The sequence below is a fragment of the Mus pahari genome, chromosome 20 (genome assembly GCF_900095145.1).
Source record: "Mus pahari chromosome 20, PAHARI_EIJ_v1.1, whole genome shotgun sequence".
Taxonomy (NCBI): Eukaryota; Metazoa; Chordata; class Mammalia; order Rodentia; family Muridae; genus Mus; species Mus pahari.
The window spans coordinates 29,267,964-29,288,643 of NC_034609.1; the positions used below are offsets into that span (position 1 = coordinate 29,267,964).

Genomic DNA, 20,680 nt, shown 5'->3' on the forward strand with positions numbered 1-20,680 from the left:
ACTCTGTAGACCAGGCTGGCCTTGAACTCAGAAATCCGCCTGCCTCTGCCTCCCGAGTGCTGGGATTAAAGGCCTGCGCCACCAGGCCCGGCTGTACAGTGTTTACCTAACATGTGTGAGGTGGTCCTGGGTTGAATCTTCAACAATACTAAAATGGGAGGGGTAGACTAATGTTGCCATAGTAACCCCAGCTGTCCCTCCCCCCCTTAAGCCCTTGCAGTTCTCCATGGGTGGCCATCTGTCACCGTGGCCTACATACACCAGTGGCCAGACGATTCTACATAATCGAAAGCCCTGTTCAGATGACAGCCAGAATCGAGCCAAGTAAGCCAGGGCCAGCCTAATGGGGGATGGGCTGATCTAGGCTAGGTATTGGTCCAGGACATAGAACTTAGTGAAGTTTGCGGCCCCGGACCAAGAGTGCAAGGACCCATGGGTGCACTCATGAGTGACATCTCAGCCCACCATCCTCTGCAGTAGCTGGCAGCAGCAGTCCATGAGCATCTCCAAGCCCAGGTACCTGGAGCAACTAGAGAACTACCTGCACAAGGAACTCCTCCTGCTGGACCTGAGCACGGATTCTGCACAGGAACTGAGGCTGCAGGTCAGAGCACACAGACCCAACATGTCAAGGGTGAAAAGAAACCATGCATCAGAACTGAATAGCAGACCTTCACAGGGAAGTGGTCCTCCATCTTGCGACTATTCCTCTTTGAAAAGAGGCAAGTCCTTTGACAAAGCCTCTGGCCTGGAGGCCACAATGAGAAACTTAAGGAACTAGCTGAGAAACAAAGAGAATGGTCAGTCTAAATGCTGTCCAGACTCTGGTGCACATTAGAGAGGGAATCAGAAATGACAAAAAAAGAATCTCAACTTCTGACCTAGACAGGACTGAAGCATTTACTGAAGGCTAACCCATGGGCCAGGCTCTGGGCACACTCTTATACCAGCAGAAGCTTGAGGGCACCCCACAAGGAAGTGGTGGAGTTGGGATTCCAAATCAAGGCTGTTTCCAGAGCCTGTGATCACTCCAGTAGGTAATCCTGCCTCCAAAAGCTTTCTGTGTTTGCAGACCTAGAGTCTCCTTTTACATTCAAGTGTGGAGAGATGGCTCAATTGCTGAAAAGTCTACTGCACAAGGGTGAGGGCCTGAGTTTGGATTCTCAGAATTCACCAAGTTAAAAAGCCTGGCCCAGCCACATTTGTAACTCTAATACTTGGGGGTTGCCTGTGAGAGCCAGGCAAATTCCTGGAGTTTATTGGCCAGATAGCCTTGCCAACTGGTGAAATTCAGGTTCAGTGAGTGAATGACCTTATCTCAAAGAAGACACCTAATGTCTATGAACCACAGCACATGTACACATACCTACGCACGATCATTCTAAATCTAAGTTTGAAAGGAGAAGTCTCTCTTCCATGTTGAGTTCAGAACATGAAGCTAGAATCTTCAATGTCCCATTGATGTTTGCTATAGAGAGGGGCTACAGGTGAGAGACTAATAGATACAGGATCCTGTAGTCAAGAAGTTGACTGCCTGGGCAGCCAGAGTCAACTTGGCAGAATGGCATATTTGCCCCACACTGGTGGGTGACTAAGCCTCAGAGTTGGCACCGGGCAAGGCTTCATAACTCTTTCCTCTCCAGTAACATGGTATTAAAGACTTGGGGGTTACTTGGTCGGGCACAGGTTACTGGCAGTCTCAAATGGAAACAGTGGGGGCTATGGGTCAGGAAATGATAAATGATAGGTTCTTTTTTTTTTTTTTTTAATTTTTGATGGCAGCCTTACAGGGAGATCTTTGAGTTCTTCATAGAGGATTTCAAGACATACAAGCCATTGTTATCCTCCATCAAGAATGCGTACGAGGTGATGCTGGGTAAGCGTTCCTCTCTGGGCTCCACCTGGAATGAACAGGCCATTCTGACTTTTTGTTTCTCTACTTCCAACTGATCGTTCTGGTCATGCTTTGCTTTGCCTCAACCCCTTCTATCCTTTAGGAGGATAATCTGTAGTAAACAGAAGGAATCTGAGGAGGGCCAGGTCCTTCTGGGAAGGAAGGAGGCTCCCTCACCTGCCCAGAAGGTGCTAAGCAGCCAGAGGGCTGAAGGCTTGGGAGGATGGGTTCCTAAGCCCCTCTGTGGAAGAGGTCTTGAGTCTGACCAGGATTCAGCCCCTAGCTTGTTTTTTCTTTTCCATGGCTCTCCAGCCATGAACCTAGTGTCTCATAGATAATAAACAAGCGCTCTCTCCCCAGCTGCTGCCTTCCTTTAAAAACAAGCATGTGAGGCCAGGCAGCAGTGGTGCAGGCCTGTAATCCCAGCACTTGGGAGACAGAGGCAGGTGGATTTCTGAGTTCGAGGCCAGCCTGGTCTACAGAGTGAGTTCCAGGACAGCCAGGACTGCACAGGAAACCCTGTTTTGAAAAACCAAAAAAAAAAAGTGTGTGGAGAGAGCGGAGGGGCACTAGAGAGATGGCTCTACAGATAAGAACTGGCTGTCTTCCAGAGGTCCTGGGTTCAGCAGCACCTACACGTTAGTCAGCAATTATCTGTAACTCCATTTCCAGGGGACCTGACCTCCTTTTCTGGTCTCTGCAGGCACCAGGCACACATGGGTTTCACAGACACACACATTAGGCAAAAGACCATGTACACCAATGACCTATGCAACCAAGGATTGACTCCTGGCTGTTTGCTCTCTGTGACCTCCTTAAAGGGCTTTTCTACCTGTCTGTCTTGTGTTTTCTACCTGTCTGTCTGTCTTGTGTTTTGTTTTGTCTTGTTCTGAGACAGGGTCTTTCTATGTAGCCCTGGCTGTCCTGGAACTTGCTTTGTAGACCAGGCTGGCCTCAAATTCAGAGATCTGCCTCCATGAAGGTGTGTGCACACCTGGCCCACCTGTCTTTGCTTAGCCCACCAAAAGGAGAAAATCCGGTCCCTGGAGCCCCTGAAGGCCAAGGTTGTCACAGTGAACGAGGACTGTCGTGAGAGGGTTCTGGCCATGAGGGCGGAGGAGAGGTACGAAATCTCTGTGCTCAAGAAAGAGAAGATGAATTTGCTAAAACTCATTGATAAAAAGAATGAAGAGAAGATCTCATTGCAGAGTGAGGTAAATGAACAACGTGGGAGAGCTGACAAGGGCCACATGTTCCTCTTTTACCTGTGGCCTGGGTGTGGTGATGTGTACTGAGACAACCCCACGCCCTTCTGCCTGGAATGGAGGAGTTATCACATTCCCAAGAGTCCCCCTACTGTCTTCTCTCTGCCCCGCTCAGTGTAGAATCCAAGGTGGCTCCAGGCACCAGCAAACTCTTCATGGACTGAAGTACTGACATCTTGCTAGGTACTCAGGCACGATCAATCGCTTTTCTTTTCCCAAGCTGAGGTGACTGCCAAGCACTTGTCACACCCCTGGAGTGACTAGCTGCCAACCAGGACTCTGAGAGTCACAGCGTATGCAGCTCTATTTCCCACTCCCACTCCCCAGGTAGCTAAACTGAGGAGGAGCCTGGCTGAGGAATATCTGCATTACCTTACCGAACGAGATGCCCGCAAAATTCTGATCGGGGACCTGAATGAACTGAGGTACCAGCAAGAAGACATGTCACTAGCCCAGAGCCCAGGTAAGCCAAGCCAGGTTTCTCTCCTAAGGTACTGAAGTCTGCCTGTAACCATTTATCCCTCAGATCTTATCATGCTGTGTCCATACGTGGTAGGAGATGTCTGGGCCACTAGCTGGACTGTGAATCTTTTGTGCTAGATTGAGAATCAGAGTAACTTAGGAAGCATAACACTGTGGGAAGTGAGACTCTGGGTAGGAGAAAGCTAAGTAGGGGTTCTCGACTTAAGCCTGAACCCGTAGGGTGGTGATGCTGTAGACTCAACCAAGCAGAGAAGGTATATTACTTTTCTATTGCAGTGATAAAATACAGTGACTTAAAGAAGGAAGCATTTCTTTGGGATTTGGGGTTCCAAACGGAATTGTAGTCTGTCACCATCACAGCAGCAGGCATAGCACTGGAGCAGCAGCTCCGAGCTCATGTCTGATCCAGAGTCAGGAAGCAGAGAACACAGTGGGAATGGCACTGAAGCCTCAAGGTTGCCCCCAGTGACACACCTTCTCCAAGGCCATACCTCTGACTCTGTCTCAAACAGTTCCACCAAATGGGAAACAAGTATTCAAATATATGATCCTATGGGACCCATCCTATTCAAGTAGAGGGGCTGCCCCAAGCAATATTCAACCCAACCCTGAGTATATGCCCTAGAGCTAGGGTGACAGACTCATGCATCCCTGGCAGGTGTTTGGGGAGAAGACCCGGTGAAGCTAACATTGGCACTGAAGATGACTCGACAAGACCTGACTCGCACACAGATGGAACTTAATACAATGAAAGCCAACTCTGGAGATGTGGTACCCAGGAGAGACTTTGAAATGCAACAGAAGACCAACATGGAACTTCAAGAGCAGGTGCTTGGTGGGCAGGTAGAGTTTGACTTGGTAGGGTACGGTCAGGCAGGCGGGCAGCTAGGACCAATCACCTTGCCCACAGCTAGAAAGCCTGAAAGGCGACTATGATGAAGTCCGGAAGGAGCATGAGCTGCTGCTGCAGTTGCACATGAGCACGCTAAAGGAGCGGGACCAGTTCTATAACGAGCTGCAGGAGATCCAGCGCACCTCCACACCGCGACCTGACTGGACCAAATGTGAAAGTAAGGATGACTGTAGGGGCCTCAGGGCCCATGGAAGGACATGGACTGGGATCTAGCTTCCTCTCCCGACTTGCAGGTGTCATAGCGGGGGGCCCAGAGCGCTGGCTAGTGCTGGCTGAAGGAAAGAACAGTGACCAGCTGGTGGATGTGCTCCTGGAGGAAATTGGCATGGGTCTGCTTCGGGAGAAAGACTTCTTCCCTGGCCTGGTAGGGGGGGCCCCCCCGAGCCAGAGGCCATCTAAGACCCTGGGGGCTGTCCAGGGCTCATTCTTATTTATAAACAGGGCCATAGTGGGGTCCAATCATGTGCTGGCACCTGCCTTTCAGGGCTTTGGGGACTCCATCCCACCCTTCCTTCGGTTCGATGGCCCTGTGAAGAACAAGAAGCCAAGCAAGAAGGAGGTGGTGAGCCTCCTCAAGGACGCCTGGAAGGAGCGCACTGCAGAGGAGCAGGTCAGCTCGCATGATTAGCAAACGCTGTTTCTGGGAAACCTCGGATCCAGTTTAAGGAGGCCCCTCAAGAAAGCAGGGTACAAGGTGGGGGCCCAGGAGCCTGGGGACTCTGACCAAGCGTTCCCCTCTCCCTGCAGAAGGAGTCATTTCCAGATTTCTTCTTCAATTTTCTGGAGCGTCGCTTTGGGGTCAATGATGCCATGGCCTGGGCTTACACCATTTTTGAAAATATCAAGCTCTTTCATTCCAGTGAGATCATGAATCAGTTCTATGCAGTATTGATGGGAAAGGTGAGCTTTGGCCTTGGCCCTACCTGTTGTCCTAGGGAAATAGAAAGGGCTTTTGTCCCCAGCACAGAATGGCCCTGCCACTGCTCTAAACAGCATATTAGTAACTGCTTCACTCATTGTAGAATTTGGAGAGTGTATATATCAATCAAAAAGAAACAGTGTCCCATCTGCTGAAGGAGTTGATAAGTGTTGACACTCAGAACGAGGGGTCAATCACCATGGAACAGCTCAGGTAAGAGACTGGGCGGACTACTCCAAACTCTAGTCCATTATTTTGACTGGTCAGGTTCTCACATATGCAGGGAAAGGGCGCCTCACAGGAAGGGCCACAGCCTCAAAGTTTGCCATCCTCCTCAGGTATGGCAGCATGTACTGGGAATTCTAGCACGAGAGAGAGAGAGAGAGAGAGAGAGAGAGAGAGAGAGANATGCTCCTGTCATTGAGACAGGTCATGGCTCTTCAGCTCAGACTGTCATGATCTTGTGATGATGACAGAGGCTGCTCCCATCTGCCCCTGGAGTAGCAAGATTACAGCACATAGCAGTTCTCCTGCCAGTCAACTGCCCTTTAAAGAAACTTTAAAACTCCAACTGTCCTGCTCCCAGGAATAAGCCTGAAGGAGTCAAAGTTATTATACAAGAGGCATATGCACATACCCATTTATTCTGGCCCTTGGAATCAGCCTAGGCTCCCCTCAGTGGATGCAAAAAGAAAACGTGGTATAGACACAATGGAGTATTTTTCAGCCATAAAGAATGAAGCAATGTTACTTGCAGGAAAATGGATGGATCTGGAGGTCACTGTGCATAGTAGTTACTTTCCTTTTTACTGTGGCCAAAACCAGACAAGGAGCAACTCGGGGGTGAAAGGGTTTATTTTATCTTACAGTTCAAAGGCACAGTGTGTCACAGAAGAGAACCAGAATAGGAGGAGCTTGAAGTGATGAGTTATATTCTGTCTGCAGTCAGGAAGCAAACAGTAATTGCTTGGGGCTGGCTTATAACCTCAGGGTCCAAACAAGTGACTCACTTTTTCCAGTGAGGCTCCACCTCCTAAAGATCCTACAGTCTTCATAAATAACATGACCAACCAACAAATGTTCAAGAACATGAGTGTATTAGGGACATGTCGCATGCAAACTATAACATTATGTTAGATGATAAACTGGACTCAGAAAGAAAAAGAACGCTGGTTTCCCTCATGTGTAAAATCTAGGTTTGGAAAGAGATGTGAACTCTGTGGGAGGTAAAGGGGTGAAGGAGATTGGACTGGCAGAGGTAATGGGGGCAAATATGATCAGTTGTGAGCTACCGTGGGTGTGCTGGGAGTTGAACCCATGTCCTCTGGAAGGATAGCCAGTGCTCTTAACCCACCGTTTCACATTCTTTTTTTTTTTTTTTTTTTTTTTTTTTTTTTTGAAGGACATAGTTCACATTCTTTTTTTTTTTTTTCTTTGGTTTTCCGAGAGAGGGTTTCTCTGTGTAGCCCTGGCTGTCCTGGAACTCACTTTGTAGAACAGGCTAGCCTCGAACTCAGAAATCCGCCTGCCTCTGCCTCCCGAGTGCTGGGATTAAAGGTGTGCGCCACCACGCCTGGCAGTAGTGCACATTCTTAATACCAGCATTTAGGAGGCAGAGGCAGGCGGATCTGTCTTAGTTGGAGGTCATTCTGGTCTACAGAGTGAGTTCCTGGCCAACCAGATTAACATATAGACCCTTTCTCAAAAAAACAATTAAAAAATATTCAAAACAAAGTTTAGGAGACTAAGACAGGTGGATCATTATGAGTTCAAGGACTCTCAAAAAGAAAAATAAAAACTTGCAGAGGGGCTGGAGAGATGGCTCAGGGGTTAAGACCACTGATTGCTCTTCCAGAAGTCCAGAATTCAATTCCCAGCAACCACACAGTGGCTTACAACCATCTGTAATGGGATCTGATGCCCTCTTCTGGTGGGGTGAAGACAGCTACAGTGTATTCATATAAATCTTTAAATCAAACTGATGAAATAATGATGGGCATGATGGCCCAGGAAGGATGGGAGGGGGATCTAGCAGGTCTCAGTCACTCAGGCCTCCCTGATGGAAATTCTACTTTCCTCGTAGCACTGTCCTCAGGACTACCTTTCCTCTCAAGAAGGAAGAGCAGATTCAGGAGCTGATGGAGGCAGCAGGCTGGGGTCCAGACATCAGCACCTCAGACATGTTAAACTACCGATCTTTGTTTAATGAGGTAGGCAGGGACACCTAACTTGACAGTCCCTTCCCTAGTCTTAAACTATAGTCAAATGGCCTTACCTTGCCTTCTCCCATACCCGACCCACAGGATGAGGAAGGGCAGAGCGAGCCATTTGTGCAGAGGCTGTGGGAACAGTATGAGAGTGAGAAGAAAGCATACTTAGAAGAACTGAAGCAGGAGCTAGGCCTGGATCCGTGAGTGGCCCTGGGCCTCCGGGTGGGGCAAGTCTGGTCAGAGCGCATCTCTGGTGCCTGAGTCTCCCCAGAAACAGGTCCCATGCTGGGCACTTCAGATCAGGGTACAGAGAGAAGAGCTCAAGCCTGTATTCCTGGCTTTCTTTCCTTGTGAGGCAGTCTTGAAGAGGTGACCCTCCTGAAGATGCATGGGACCCTGATGACCATCGATCCCACCATGGACAGGCAGACTCTGAGTGCCTACCTAAGCCAGGCCTATCAGATCCCTGCGATTGATGTGCCACTGGAGGATGAAGAGAGGCAGGCGATAATCTCGATAAAGGTTGAGACTGCACTCGATCGACTGAAGATGGCAGACACAAAGCGTGTAGGACCACGAGAGCCAGAGCCAGCAAGCTAGAGCCCCCCCACCCCCCCTGCTGGCAACAGAAATACAATGTTGCTAACTTTCTTCTAGTATAAAATTCTTTAATTCATATTCTTTTTCAGGCCGTGGGAAGGCAATCTGGGCAGGCACCACAAAGCAGAAGAATCCATTTGTGAGACTTTCTTGGTGCTAGATGAGGGACCCTTCATGATTGTGTAGGGTTCAAGATTTCCAAGGTAGAGAGAGTAGGTGCCAGGGAAGGCCTGGTCCTACTGTGCAGGGAAGACAGAATTGCCACTGAATGCACAGGGGATAAGTTGTTGCCGGTACTCCAAGGGCAGGTACCGCTCCACGAGCACGTGCAGAGAGATTTGATCAGTCACCAGTCCCTGCCTGTGTGAGAGAAAAAGAGGCTCAAACAGAATTAGCACCAGCCCTCCCATACTCGGCCTCCCTTTTATGTGCACTTACCGTCGCATCAGCAGCAATAAGTCCTTTGGCTTCACAATCTTACGGCCAGCATGAGCAGCAAATACCTCCAGGTCATTGCAAAGGTGCTGGAAATACTTGTCTAGGCTGCCAACAAGGTTGCAATAGAACAGACTAAAGAGTCTGCTTATGACATGGCACCTCTACCCACTCACGCGCCCCACTCACCACTTCTCTACTATCTCAAGAGCCCTCTTCTCCACAGGCATCTTAGTATAGAAGCTGAAGAGCTTCACATAGTGGCTCAGTCCAGCCTTGTGGGGGTCATGGCGGTGCCTAGGACCTGCAGTTCCGGTCCTGGATGGGCACTTGGCTGTCACAGACTCCAGGGGCTCTGAAGATAGGCTGAGGACAGGAACAGACAGGTGACTGAACTGCGGTTTGGGGAGGCCCCTATTTGAAGACGAGTCCTGCTCGCTCTGCTGACTGTTGCAAATTAATTAACTTGAACAAGAAATCCAACGGGGATGAGTAGGGGAGTGGGGTGGGGTGGTGTTACAACACCTTTAATCCCAGCACTGGGGAAGCACGGGCAAGTGCATCTGAGTTCAAGGCCAGCCTGGTCTATTGACGACAACTACAACCAGAAACAGCTTGGCCCTTCCCTGTGACCCCTGATTCTCCAATATAGACCCAATACTCTAGTCAAGCCTCAACATTTATGTCGGTACCTGCTCAAGCTTGTTAAACCTCAGGTCTCAAACTGGCAAGCCTCTCCCCTTAGGGATCCACCGCTGCCTGCCCCAAGCCCACTAATGTCCTCCAGGAAGCCACCTACGATTAGATACTGACCCAGGAGCTTCCCCCTCACCTAAGCTCTTCAACACATCCTGGGTCAGGCACTAGGACAGCAGACAGGCTGGAGCCGCTGTGCTTGACAGTCATCTGCATGGCTATGGGGACTTAAAAGCGCACAATGCTAACTTCAAGGCACCCTCTACCCAACAACTGGGGTTTCTTACACTGCAGCTCCAGGTGACGGGGGTGGTTCATGTAACTGACGTGGCTGTTCAGCTGGGAGTGAGTCGTGGGCGCTGGAGGATAATTCTCCACTTGCTGCAGAAAAAGAGTTGTCACAGGGGGTCAGGCTCGACCTTCACACAGCTGTAAAGGCCTAGTGTCCCTTCTCTTAATTCCTTTGGGGCTCCCTCATAGAGCTCTAGTTAAGTGACTGACCCTTACACTCCCTGTGACCCCTGAAACTACCAGTTCCCATCAACAGCCAGTGCAAACTGTCTTCAGTATGACAGGACCTAAGAAGCTAGTGACCCTCACCCACTGATACCTACACAGGCCTCTTACCTGGCCTAACACAAGTTTCCTCATGCCCTGAAGATCCTTCTCCATCCTTGCGCTCCGCAGCCTCGTTGGATCCCACTGCTTCTCTCAGTTTTTCAGGCTGTGGCTGTGGCTCCAGGAAGGGTAAAGGAGAGGCAGCAGAGGCAGTTCTGCTCACTGAGGGGAGGGCAGGCAGCACTGACTCAGACTCTCCTGGCCCCACCACCATTTTGCTCTTGGGAGGGACTCCTGGGCCGGAGTTCTGGGGCACAGATAAGGGCCGGAGGAGGGAAATCGCTACGCTAACTCTGGCCCAGGCTACGCTGGCTCCCAGTCAGCCGCCCCTCATACTCACTCTGGTTCTGCAGCCTGGTCCCAGAGCTTGGTGTCCCTGGGCCCACAACTCTTTCAGTATCTTCAACTTCAGGGCGAGAAGGCTTGGGCAGAGAGTGTTTCCCACTAAGGGAAGAGTCAGCCAAGGGCTGTGAGAAAGGCTGTGTGTCGTCGTCTTCCAAGCCTACATCCATCAGTGGAGCAGCACCAGGTGTTCTCTGACTGTCACCTGGAGACCAAGAGGCAGAGAAATTCTGTATCCTAGGCCCACTGCTAAAACCAGAGACTAGAAGGGGTAGGCAGTGAAACTTGAGGGCTTCCCTTTCTAAGGAACTTCTGGAACGAGGTAAAGCTGCCTTCTAAGCCTTCACCTTCCTTCGCCCTCCTTGCTAGGCCACCACTCCTGGTCCTTCCTCTGACACCTCAGCCTGTACACCTTGCTTACAGCCCCTAAAACTGATGGCTCATGCCTCAGCCGTCTCTATCCTCTGGTCAGCACCATCCTCAAACATGAACTTGTCCTCTGGAACCAGGCTCCCGGGTTAGTGCTAATTGGTCATAAAGCCCTGTAGTTCAAGAATATAAAGTAGTAAGAACCACAGAGACACTAAGATTAGAACCACTCTGATAGTTATTCTTTCTCTTTTTTCTCTTTTTTATTTATTTCCAAGACAGGGTTTCTTGGTGTAGCCTTGGTTGTCCAGGAGCTTGCTCTGCAGAGTAGGAGCATGGGAGGCTCCAACACCTGGCTACACTGGCTCTTCTTGGTTGTTACCTTTAACTAAAATCCAAATGACTGGGCACACCTGTTAGGTTTTTTTTTTTTTTCCTTAAATCAACTGATGTGGGAAAACCCATTTCTAATTCAGATCTTTGAGGTGGGAAGATCCACTTTTAATCTGGCCCACATCTTCTGCTGGCAGCCTATATAAAGGTGAAAGAAAAGCTGGGCAGTGGTGGCGCACACCTTTAATCCCAGCACTCAGGAGGCAGAGGCAGGCGGATTTCTGAGTTCGAGGCCAGCCTGGTCTACAGAGTGAGTTCCAGGACAGCCAGGGCTGCACAGAGAAACCCTGTCTCGATAAAACTTGCTCTCTGCCTGTTTGCTCTCGCTCTCGGTAGCAGGTCTGTTCCTTCAGTCAACAGAGCCTACTCATTTGAGATGCTAGCACAGACTGAAGACACCCAGCCTGTGGACTTAAACTGCTGGATTCTTGGACTTTCCATTGGTAGACAGCAATTGTTTGCTATCTGGACCACAGGCTGTAAACCATTCTAATAAATCCTTCCCCTTACACTCACACTCACTCTGTAAGTTATATTCCTCTAGAGAACCCTAATAGACCAAAGTACCAGGTAAGTACTTTGTGAGGAAGACAGACATTCCTAGATGCCTGCCCAGGCTCCTAAAGTATCCCTGGCCTCATCAAATGTGGAGCAAGCCTGAGTTCAGCGGAGTCTCCTGTCTGTCAGAGAGTGGTAGCTTCTCCCTAAAGCTAGAAGAGATTATTACAACCTTACCTGGAGGAGCAGAGGTTAAGGAATTGTCTTCCAGATCCTGCAAAAAGGCACTAGCATTCACAAGCCGGCGGATGGGACGTCTTCGAGCCAGACCAGGTCTCTCCACTGTCTCTGGCTGACCAGGTGGAGCAAAGGTGAGGTTGAAGGAGCTGTTAAGATGAAAGCAGACATATAGCAGAAGTCATATAGTCAGCCATCGTCGGGAAGAGAGGCCCTTTGATCTTGCAAACTTTATATGTCCCATACAGGGGAACACCAGGGCCAAGAAGTGGGAGTTAGTGGGCAGGGGAGCAGGGTGTGGGGAGAGGTATAGGGGACATTTGGGATAGCATTTGAAATTAAAGAAAATATCTAAAAAAAAAAAAAAAAGATGAAAACAGACACAAGGAAAGCCTGAGACACAGCTTCCCCAAAGGGACTCATCATTTAGAGCATGGTGACCATATTGTATAAACCCCAGAACAGGGAACAGTACCTGGCCAAGGACGAAATATCAGCACTCTCACGTGGCTCTATCAGGGCCCATAAAGAAAATGTAAGAAAAAGAATCCACAGTGAGTTACCCAAGCCTACGAAAGCTCTCTTAGGTCTTTCCTACCTCCCAAGGGGAGAGGAAACAGCTCAGGTGTGTGCTAGGTCTCACCTTGGGAGAGAGGCAAGCCCTGGTTCACTTCCTGCTGAAATACTGACAACCTCAGCTTTTGCTTCCTTTTGCCGGGTACTGTTAGACCTGGAGCCAGGGTTGAGGGGGGCTCCAGGTCAGGAAGGTGTAGCTCCAGGCTGTAAGAATGAAGTTTATCTCAGACATGTCAGGAAGCCCAATTTTAGTTTCCGGGGATCCCAAGAGGTGGCTCAGCCTATGAGGGAAATTCACTGTGTACCTTCCCCAACTGCTTTCCCGTCTGGAGGACTGGGGCACTTCTGGTACTTGTGCTGGCTTTACCACTGGGTCTGGCATCACAGTGGAAGATTCTGGGGCTATAGAAATGGCAAGGAAAGGGTGGGGTTGACCAAGGAGGACATCACAGGCCTGACTTTTGTACTAGCACCTAACTTCAACTGGCAGGCTGACACCCGCTTACCAGTTAGTAAGATATTCCTCAGCAGAGTCCGGGGTGTCTGTTCCTCCAAGTGCCCACGACCTTGAACACGAGTCGATCTGCCAACTGACTGTGGGTACAAGCACCACTAGTCTCTTTAGGGCTTAGATCTTAGGGTTCTATGATGTGACCTGTGGAGTAGGTGTCACTTACCCTGGTTACTCGGGATTGCTTTCTAGCACTTGTCTTTGTTTGGCTGCCCTGCCTGGTAGAGTACGGTGTTTGAGACTGTCGAGACTGTCTTCTTTGTGCACTGTGTAAAAAAAAAACAAAAACAAAACAACCTGTCCTGAGAATTCTGTCTGTCAGAAGTGGGAGTGCGGACCTGGAGGTACAGATGTTTGCCTTCACAAGGGGCTGTGGTTTAAAAGCTTTCCTTTAGAGGCAGGGTCCCAGAAACCACATGTACCTTCCATAGTCCCCAGCAAAGAGGAGGGTGAAGGGTAACCGTGAGGTACAGATGGACTAGGACGGATGTAGCGGGGATGAGGGTAAGTCTAGCAGAGTAACAAAAGATGAGTGGAGATTGGTCACAGAGGTTACAAATTGGAAGAGCATCCCGTCCTATCCCAGGCATTAGAATAACAATCCAAGTAGGAAATTTAAGTTACTTTTAATCTTTCAAGCTGTCATCAAGGTGTCATCAAGTTTCCCATGGGTTACCCCAGCCCTATTTCTCCAGTACAGTGTGTCTCAGAACTCTGTGTTCCGCAGGCTTCCACCTTATCACTCACAGGTCTATGATATAGCCGGAGGGGCTGGCCAGATTGCTCAGTGGTTAAAGGCATCTGCCTCCAAGCCTAGCATCCTGAGTTCATTGACCTGGACTGACGTGCTAGAAGGTGAGAACTGACTCTGCAAGTTGTCCTTTGACCTACACACACACTCTCACAGACACTGAGAGTAAATATATTATGCCCCGTCTTGAATGAACAAGGGCCTGGTGGTACCAACCCGTTAAAGAAGATGGGGAGTCCAAAGCCTGTCTGGGCTAATTTCAAGCCAAGCCAAGGCAAGGCAACTTTGTGAGATCCTGTTGCAAAGAAATACGGAAAGGGCTGAAGATGGTGAGCAGTGGTAGGGTGCTTAATTAGCAGGCATAAGATCCTAGGATCAACCACTAACACTTTGGAGAATAAAAGAAAACACCTTATCATGGGCGAGTCTCCACTTGGAAAGAATGGCATTCTTCCAGATTGGTGGATGCCAACTTCGGTACCTTCTGCTCACAACCCTCCCCTTAAGACACTCCGAAAAGTCAGGACAAAGCCAGGACTACACAAAGGAACCCTGTCTCGAAAAACAAAACAACAAAAAAAAGAAAAGCATCTTTCCAGTTCCTGCCCCTTCCCCCCCTGCCATGGGTGCCTCAGAGACTAGGACGGTATGTGCTGGGAAAGGTGGAGTCACCCAGAAGCAGGGGTAAATGTCACTACAGCTTTGGCCTGGGGGTGAGTGAAACAGGCTAGAAAACACAGAGCCTTGCCCTCTGCTTCTAGACATCCAGCACCGTTGTGAGGGAGACTCTGTGGTCTCACCCTGAAGCATACGGTGAGGGCACAAAACAGCACAGCAGAAGGCCGGGCGTGGTGGTGCACCCCTTTAATCCCAGCACTCGGGAGGCAGTGGCAGGCGAATTTCTAAGTTCGAGGCCAGCCTGGTCTACAGAGCGAGTTCCAGGACAGCCAGGGCTACACAGAGAAACCCTGTCTTGAAAAACCAAAAAAACAAAAACAAAAACAAAACAAAACAGCACAGCAGAGTCCAATCGGATTAGGAATCCCGAGTCTGATCTCAGCGTCTCAGACTGGACTCCGAGATTCGGTTTTCCTTTCCAGACGCAGACACCACCGCCCGTTCATTCTAGCGGTTCACATAACCCTCTCACGTACTTGGTTTGAGTGCTCCGACGTCTCCTCGGAGTGCGCGAATCTGCTGTCTCCAGCACGCGCCGCAACAGCGTGCGTACGGTCGGATCACCGTCGGAAAAGCCGAGGTCCGCCATGTTCAGGACCCCACCCCTCCTAACAACTCAAGCGGCAGCGAGCCCCGCGTTCCCACCGCCTCTTTTGAGCCAAGTCTCGCGATGCTGCCACATGGCCCCACGGGAACTGTAGTCCAACAGGTGGGGAGCCGGCTCTGACGTGATTGTAAATTGATTTTGGAGGCGGTCTCATGTTAACCCAGTGGGGGGGGGAGGGAGGAAAGCATGCTACCAGTTAAGACCTCATGGTTTCTTCATTAAAAAAAAAAAAAAAAAAGTTAAGGCTCATAATAATCTTAAAGAACTAGGGGGACTAGAAGTATGGCTCAGCGGTAAGGCCTACTTGCTACTCTCGTATAGGACCTTACGGGAAGCTCACGAAAGCCAGAAACACCAGTACCCGGGCATCGGATGCCCTCCTCTGATCTCTTCAGACACCAGACATACATGTAGGGTCAAACTGTCTGGACAGCCCTTTTGCCTTTGCCATAGGAATACTCCAATGGCAGATGTAGGCCACTATGCTAGATTTTGATAATTTCATGTGCGTGCACGTGCGTATATACTTTTTGTTTTTGAAACAGCGTGGTAAGTAGCCCAAGCTAACCTCAAAAATCCGTAGGTAGTCCAAGATGACCTTGAACTTCTAAACCTGCTTCCACTTTTGTTTGATGACGTTACAGGTGTTTTCTTCCTTCCTTCCTTCCTTCCTTCCTTCCGTTCTTTTTGTTCGTTTGTTTTTTAGTATAGAACGAGTTTATTCAGGGCATGGGGAGGGGAGTTGAGGGAGTAGAGACACAGAGGCAGAGAGAGTAGAGAAAATAGAGGCAGCCTATGTACATGAGCATGTGGAGAGAGAGTGGAGGCAGATAGAGGGGAGGGGGGAAGGAGCAGGCAAGCAAGAGTACAGGTGTTTTCTATCGCACCTCGTTTAAATTATTATTTTCTTTAGTGGTCTTGGGGTTTTTTCTTTTTCTTTCTTTCTTTTTTTTTTTTTTTTCAAGACAAGGTTTCTCTATGTAGCCCTGGCTGTCCTGGAACTCACTTTGTAGACCAGGCTGGCCTGGAACTCAGAAATCTATATGCCTCTGCCTCCCAAGTGCTGGGATTAAACGCGTAAACCACCACTGGCAAGCCTGTTTTGTTATAATGCAAATTGTTTTCACCTAAAACTCAACTTCCTGGTTTCCTGCAGAATGAAACTCCAAAATTTCTATTGATGTTTAGTTTTAATCTTTTAGGACTCTATTCTGGCCGCCATTTCCTGGTACTTAAATGGCAGGCCTATGTCCTTCCTGTTGCAGCACCCAACAGTTCCCCAAGGTAGGGAGGCTGGGAGGCCAAGCACCTATACTACTACTCATTTCCAAGTTTCTAATTGGCCCATCTATCCATGCCTCTATTCATCATTGTCTTTGTCTGGCTGACTCCTTTGTGGCATTCACTGATTAGACATTGGTGCTTATTCACCCTTTATCCAAAAGACACTCTAATCAGTCTCCAGAAGGGAGAGGGCTGGGGTGGACCTGACTGACTGCTCAAAATTGCCTTGAATGTGTTTTCCCTTCACTGTCTGGCACATAGTAAGCAGCTAGTAGGGACCTGGTTTAGTCAGTGAATCCACGTAAGAGGTAGCTGAGAGTCGGGAGAGTGCTCCCAATATAAGAAAGTGACTCCAGAAGTTCTTCTGGGTGGACTTGGGTTTCCTCTAGGCTAAAGAATGCAGTCCACTCCAAGGTACTAGGGGTGGGGGTGGGAGGGTGATTTTTATAGAAAGCTGCAGAACTTCATTCAAATCCTGGTCTGCAGGAACTCTACCACTCCTTTAGGCGGCGCTGCAGCCCGCGGCCGCACCAAAACGTTCTTCTGAGGCACCATGGAACTTGTAGTCTTTGCGTGCTTATACCCAGAGCGCTTCCGCTCACCAGGCACGCGCCCCGGGTCCTTGTGAGAGGTAGCCCATGCGACAACGTTCCATTCGAATACATTTTTCCCTTTCGCTTAGGACGAGCTATATCTGGAAAATAATCGACTCTGAACAGGATATCGCGGTGTCCGGGAAAGCGGCCGGAATAAGCCCGCCCCGTCCCGGAAGTGAGAGGCTTCTGGCGCGGTGCATTGTGGGGGGCGTAGTCCTCCTTTCCAGGCGGTCCTTCGCGGCGTCCCCCGGGCCGACTCCGAAGCGCAGGCGGGCGGCTGGGTGGGTAGCGCGGCGCGGGCGGTCCGCAAGCATATTCTGGGCACGGGGCCTCCGCCCGGGACGACTACGCCGGGCGGCAATAGTGAGAGGCCTCTGAGAGCCTCACGCGGCGCCGCCCGTCGAGGAGCTGAGGCGGGGGCCAGACCCGGCCGTCGAAGAGCTCGAGAGGCCGGTGGGCCGTGCCGCGCGTCGCAGCCATGCCTGGCTTTACGTGCTGCGTACCGGGCTGCTACAACAACTCACACCGGGACAAGGCGCTGCACTTCTACACGTTCCCCAAGGACGCTGAGCTGCGGCGCCTCTGGCTCAAGAACGTGTCCCGTGCTGGCGTCAGTGGGTGCTTCTCCACCTTCCAGCCCACCACGGGCCACCGTCTCTGCAGCGTCCACTTCCAGGGCGGCCGCAAGACCTACACGGTGCGTGTTCCCACCATTTTCCCGCTGCGTGGCGTCAACGAGCGCAAAGTAGCTCGGAGACCTGCGGGAGCTGCGGCAGCCCGCCGTAGGCAGCAGCAGCAGCAGCAGCAGCAGCAACAACAACAGCAGCAGCAGCAGCAGCAGCAGCAACAACAGCAGCAGCAGCAGCCGTCTCCTTCCTCCTCCACTGCCCAGACCACCCAGTTGCAGCCGAAACTGGTGTCTGCCTCTGCAGCCGTGCTTCTTACCCTTCAGGCAGCCGTAGACAGCAATCAGGCTCCGGGATCCGTGGTTCCCGTGTCCACGACTCCCTCGGGAGACGATGTGAAGCCCATCGACCTCACAGTGCAAGTCGAGTTTGCAGCTGCTGAAGGGGCAGCCGCAGCTGCCGCCGCCTCGGAGCTAGAGGCTGCTACAGCTGGGCTGGAGGCCGCCGAGTGCACCCTGGGCCCTCAGCTGGTGGTGGTAGGGGAAGAGGGCTTTCCTGACACTGGCTCCGACCACTCGTACTCCTTGTCGTCGGGTACCACGGAGGAGGAGCTCCTGCGCAAGCTGAACGAGCAGCGGGACATCTTGGCCCTGATGGAAGTGAAGATGAAGGAGATGAAGGGTAGCATCCGCCATCTGCGTCTCACCGAGGCCAAGCTCCGTGAAGAACTTCGAGAGAAGGATCGTCTGCTTGCCATGGCTGTCATCCGTAAGAAGCACGGCATGTGAATGGTTCCCCCAGAAACCTGCAGAATTCGTGACTCCTTCCAGCCCAAGGAATCCTCAGGCAGATGTTGAACTCTCCAGTGTTCCGGTTGACAGTGCTGAGGTTTAGGACAGCTGGACTCCAGTTGGTCAGTTGGCACCTTCTTTTGTCTCCTCCTGAAGTAAGAGTTGGGGACTTCAGAATCTGGTGACACCGGCAGTTATGACTTTGTGTCTCTCACTCCCCAGTTTATGTTGCAGATTCTGGTTAATACAAAGGCTTCAGAACCATTGAACTTGGAACTTACCCTGGAGGGGGTGCAGATGGAACTCTTAGGGAATGTGGGTTTGAGGAAACCACATCTTAAGGTTGGCCAGCAATCAGAGGCAGCTTTGCTGTGTGTAGTGATAAGAGATCTCAGTAACATCGTTTTTCCTATGCCTGCTACCCGCTTCAGGTGCAGCCTGTGATTCTGATGGGGACTGGCTGATCTGTGCCTCTGTCTCTTAGGACCTCTCTGCCCAGGTCATTTATGAGAGGGCTCTGTGTGACTTGCTGATGGAGATCCAGCGTACCAGAGACTTAGGTTTATCTCGTTATGTTTGCTACTGGTTACAAATTCTATTTTCTGTACAATTAGACTGAAGTTTTCACTGTGTTTGGCAAAACAAATTAAACAAAAAAAGTAAGGTTTTTATTTGGGTTTCGACTTTTTTTTTTAATTAAAGCTAAGTGTCCTTGAAATGTGGGGATATAGGTCCTATTTGAAAGAACAGGCTAGCCCAGAAAGTAGAGATGCTTTAAACAACTGGACCCAGTTTCTCCATGAAGCATATAGATCTTCATAAAGTTCCTTGTTCAGGTCACTCCAAAGAGTTTGGAAGCTGCACGAAAGGCCTTGGTTTGTCCATGATTATTTCTCTGGATTGTTGTGTATGTGTACATACATAAATGTGTGTAGTATGGGGGTGCCTGCCAGAGGTTCCATACAGTTCCTTTCTTTTTCTGGAGACAGGGTCTACTTGGGGTTGGTGATTTAGCTGATTGGTAGAGCACTTTCCTAGCAAGCACAAAAAGCCCTAGGTTCAGCCCTCAGTCCTGGAAAGGGCAGGGGTGGCATGGGGGTATCTTCTCACTTGCTTGGGTCTCACCCAGAGACAGGCTACTTGGCCAGCCAGTGAGCTTCAGGGAATCTGTGTGTGCCTCCCCAGTGCTAGGATTACAAGTTTACATCACCATGCCTATGTTTTGTTTGTGTTTTTTGTATTACATGGGTTCTGTGGGTATGCTTGCAAGGGAAGCACTTTGCCAACTGAACTAATTTCCTGTCCCTTCCCTTGACTTTTTAAGCCAAAAGGTGAAAAGTAAGTGGGAATTGTTTTGTTTCTCTAGATTCTCGATAGTTTTAATTTCCTTTGGGGGTGGTGGGGAAGGGTTGAAACAGGGTCTCTCTCTGTAGCCCTGGGTAGTCTGGAACGCAGTTGGTAGGCCAGGCTGGCCTCAAACTCGGAGATTTACCTGTCTCTGACTGAGATTAAAGGCGGGCACCAGCCGGGAGTGGTGGTGCACGCCTTTAATCCCAGCACTCAGGAGGCAGAGGCAGGCGGATTTCTGAGTTAAAGGCCTGCTCTACAAAGTGAGTTCCAGGACATCCAGGGCTACACAGAGAAACCCTGTCTCGAAAAAACAACAACAACAAAAACCCAAAAAACAAAAGAATACATTCATTTCACTATACCTTCATTGTGAAAGAGGTAGGTGAGCAGAGGGCATTAAGGAATTGGTTTGTAATCCCTACACTGGTTTGGCTGCCTCAGTCTTTAGCTTGGACATTGGAAAGGTAAGATGGCATTTTTATCTATAGTTGTAATTTAGCTCAAAGCTAATGGGGAGATGTGAATGACTTACTTTTTCCAGACAGGGTTTGTGTGTGCGACTTTTGCTGTCCAGTAACTTAATTTGTAGCCTAGACTGGCCTCAAACTCAATCTCCCTGCCTCTGCCTCCCAGTGTGGAGTGGGGGTGGGGGATTAAAGATGTGCACCACTACTGCCTGATGTGAATGACTTAAACAATTTACTTTCATTACTTTGAATTGTGTGTGTGTGTGTGTGTGTGTGTGTGTGTGTGTGTGATTGTAGCTGCCTGAAAAGACTAGAAGGCCATTAGACCCCTGGGAGTGAGCTAGAGTTACAGGCAGCTGTCAGTCATCTGTAGGTAATGGGGTCCTCTGTAAGGGTGGAATGTACTCTTTTTTTAAATTTATTTAGTATATGTAAGTACACTGTAGCTGTCCTCAGACACTCCAGAAGAGGGTGTCAGATCTTGTTACAGATGGTTGTGAGCCACCATGTGGTTGCTGGGATTTGAACTCCAGACCTTTGGAAGAGCAGTCGGGTGCTCTTACCCACTGAG

The 20,680-nt window shown here is 50.0% G+C and overlaps 3 protein-coding genes across 4 annotated transcripts in view; 2 read left to right on the forward strand and 1 right to left on the reverse strand.

Moving 5' to 3' along the window:
* Window positions 1-8,343, forward strand: part of Tsnaxip1 (translin associated factor X interacting protein 1) — a 16,974-nt gene extending 8,631 nt beyond the window's left edge. Inside the window, exons 3-16 of one of the 2 annotated variants that reach the window (XM_021220382.1) lie at window positions 212-324; window positions 478-604; window positions 1,783-1,876; window positions 2,912-3,108; window positions 3,487-3,622; window positions 4,301-4,470; window positions 4,553-4,712; window positions 4,789-4,919; window positions 5,040-5,165; window positions 5,303-5,455; window positions 5,578-5,687; window positions 7,558-7,684; window positions 7,778-7,884; window positions 8,044-8,338. In XM_021220382.1, coding sequence (XP_021076041.1) covers window positions 212-324; window positions 478-604; window positions 1,783-1,876; window positions 2,912-3,108; window positions 3,487-3,622; window positions 4,301-4,470; window positions 4,553-4,712; window positions 4,789-4,919; window positions 5,040-5,165; window positions 5,303-5,455; window positions 5,578-5,687; window positions 7,558-7,684; window positions 7,778-7,884; window positions 8,044-8,284 — 1,992 coding nt within the window. In that variant the 3' untranslated portion in view covers window positions 8,285-8,338. Of the gene's footprint in view, window positions 1-211; window positions 325-477; window positions 605-1,782; window positions 1,877-2,911; window positions 3,109-3,486; window positions 3,623-4,300; window positions 4,471-4,552; window positions 4,713-4,788; window positions 4,920-5,039; window positions 5,166-5,302; window positions 5,456-5,577; window positions 5,688-7,557; window positions 7,685-7,777; window positions 7,885-8,043 lie in introns of both variants that reach the window. The other variant, XM_021220383.1, reaches the window with a different exon arrangement.
* On the reverse strand, window positions 8,340-15,036 carry Cenpt (centromere protein T). The gene is made up of 13 exons (XM_021220384.2): window positions 14,865-15,036; window positions 13,126-13,225; window positions 12,955-13,042; window positions 12,754-12,850; window positions 12,516-12,652; window positions 12,348-12,384; window positions 11,873-12,021; window positions 10,374-10,580; window positions 10,043-10,195; window positions 9,703-9,796; window positions 8,909-9,085; window positions 8,723-8,827; window positions 8,340-8,644 (listed from the first exon to the last, which is right to left on the reverse strand). Exons 1-13 carry the CDS (start codon window positions 14,975-14,977, stop codon window positions 8,521-8,523), a joined length of 1,581 nt encoding a protein of 526 aa, XP_021076043.1. The 5' UTR covers window positions 14,978-15,036; the 3' UTR covers window positions 8,340-8,520.
* A 2,061-nt stretch (window positions 15,037-17,097) lies between these two features.
* Window positions 17,098-18,963, forward strand: Thap11 (THAP domain containing 11). The gene has a single exon (XM_021220389.1). It carries the CDS (start codon window positions 17,354-17,356, stop codon window positions 18,287-18,289), a length of 936 nt encoding a protein of 311 aa, XP_021076048.1. The 5' UTR covers window positions 17,098-17,353; the 3' UTR covers window positions 18,290-18,963.
* Window positions 18,964-20,680: the final 1,717 nt, after the last annotated feature.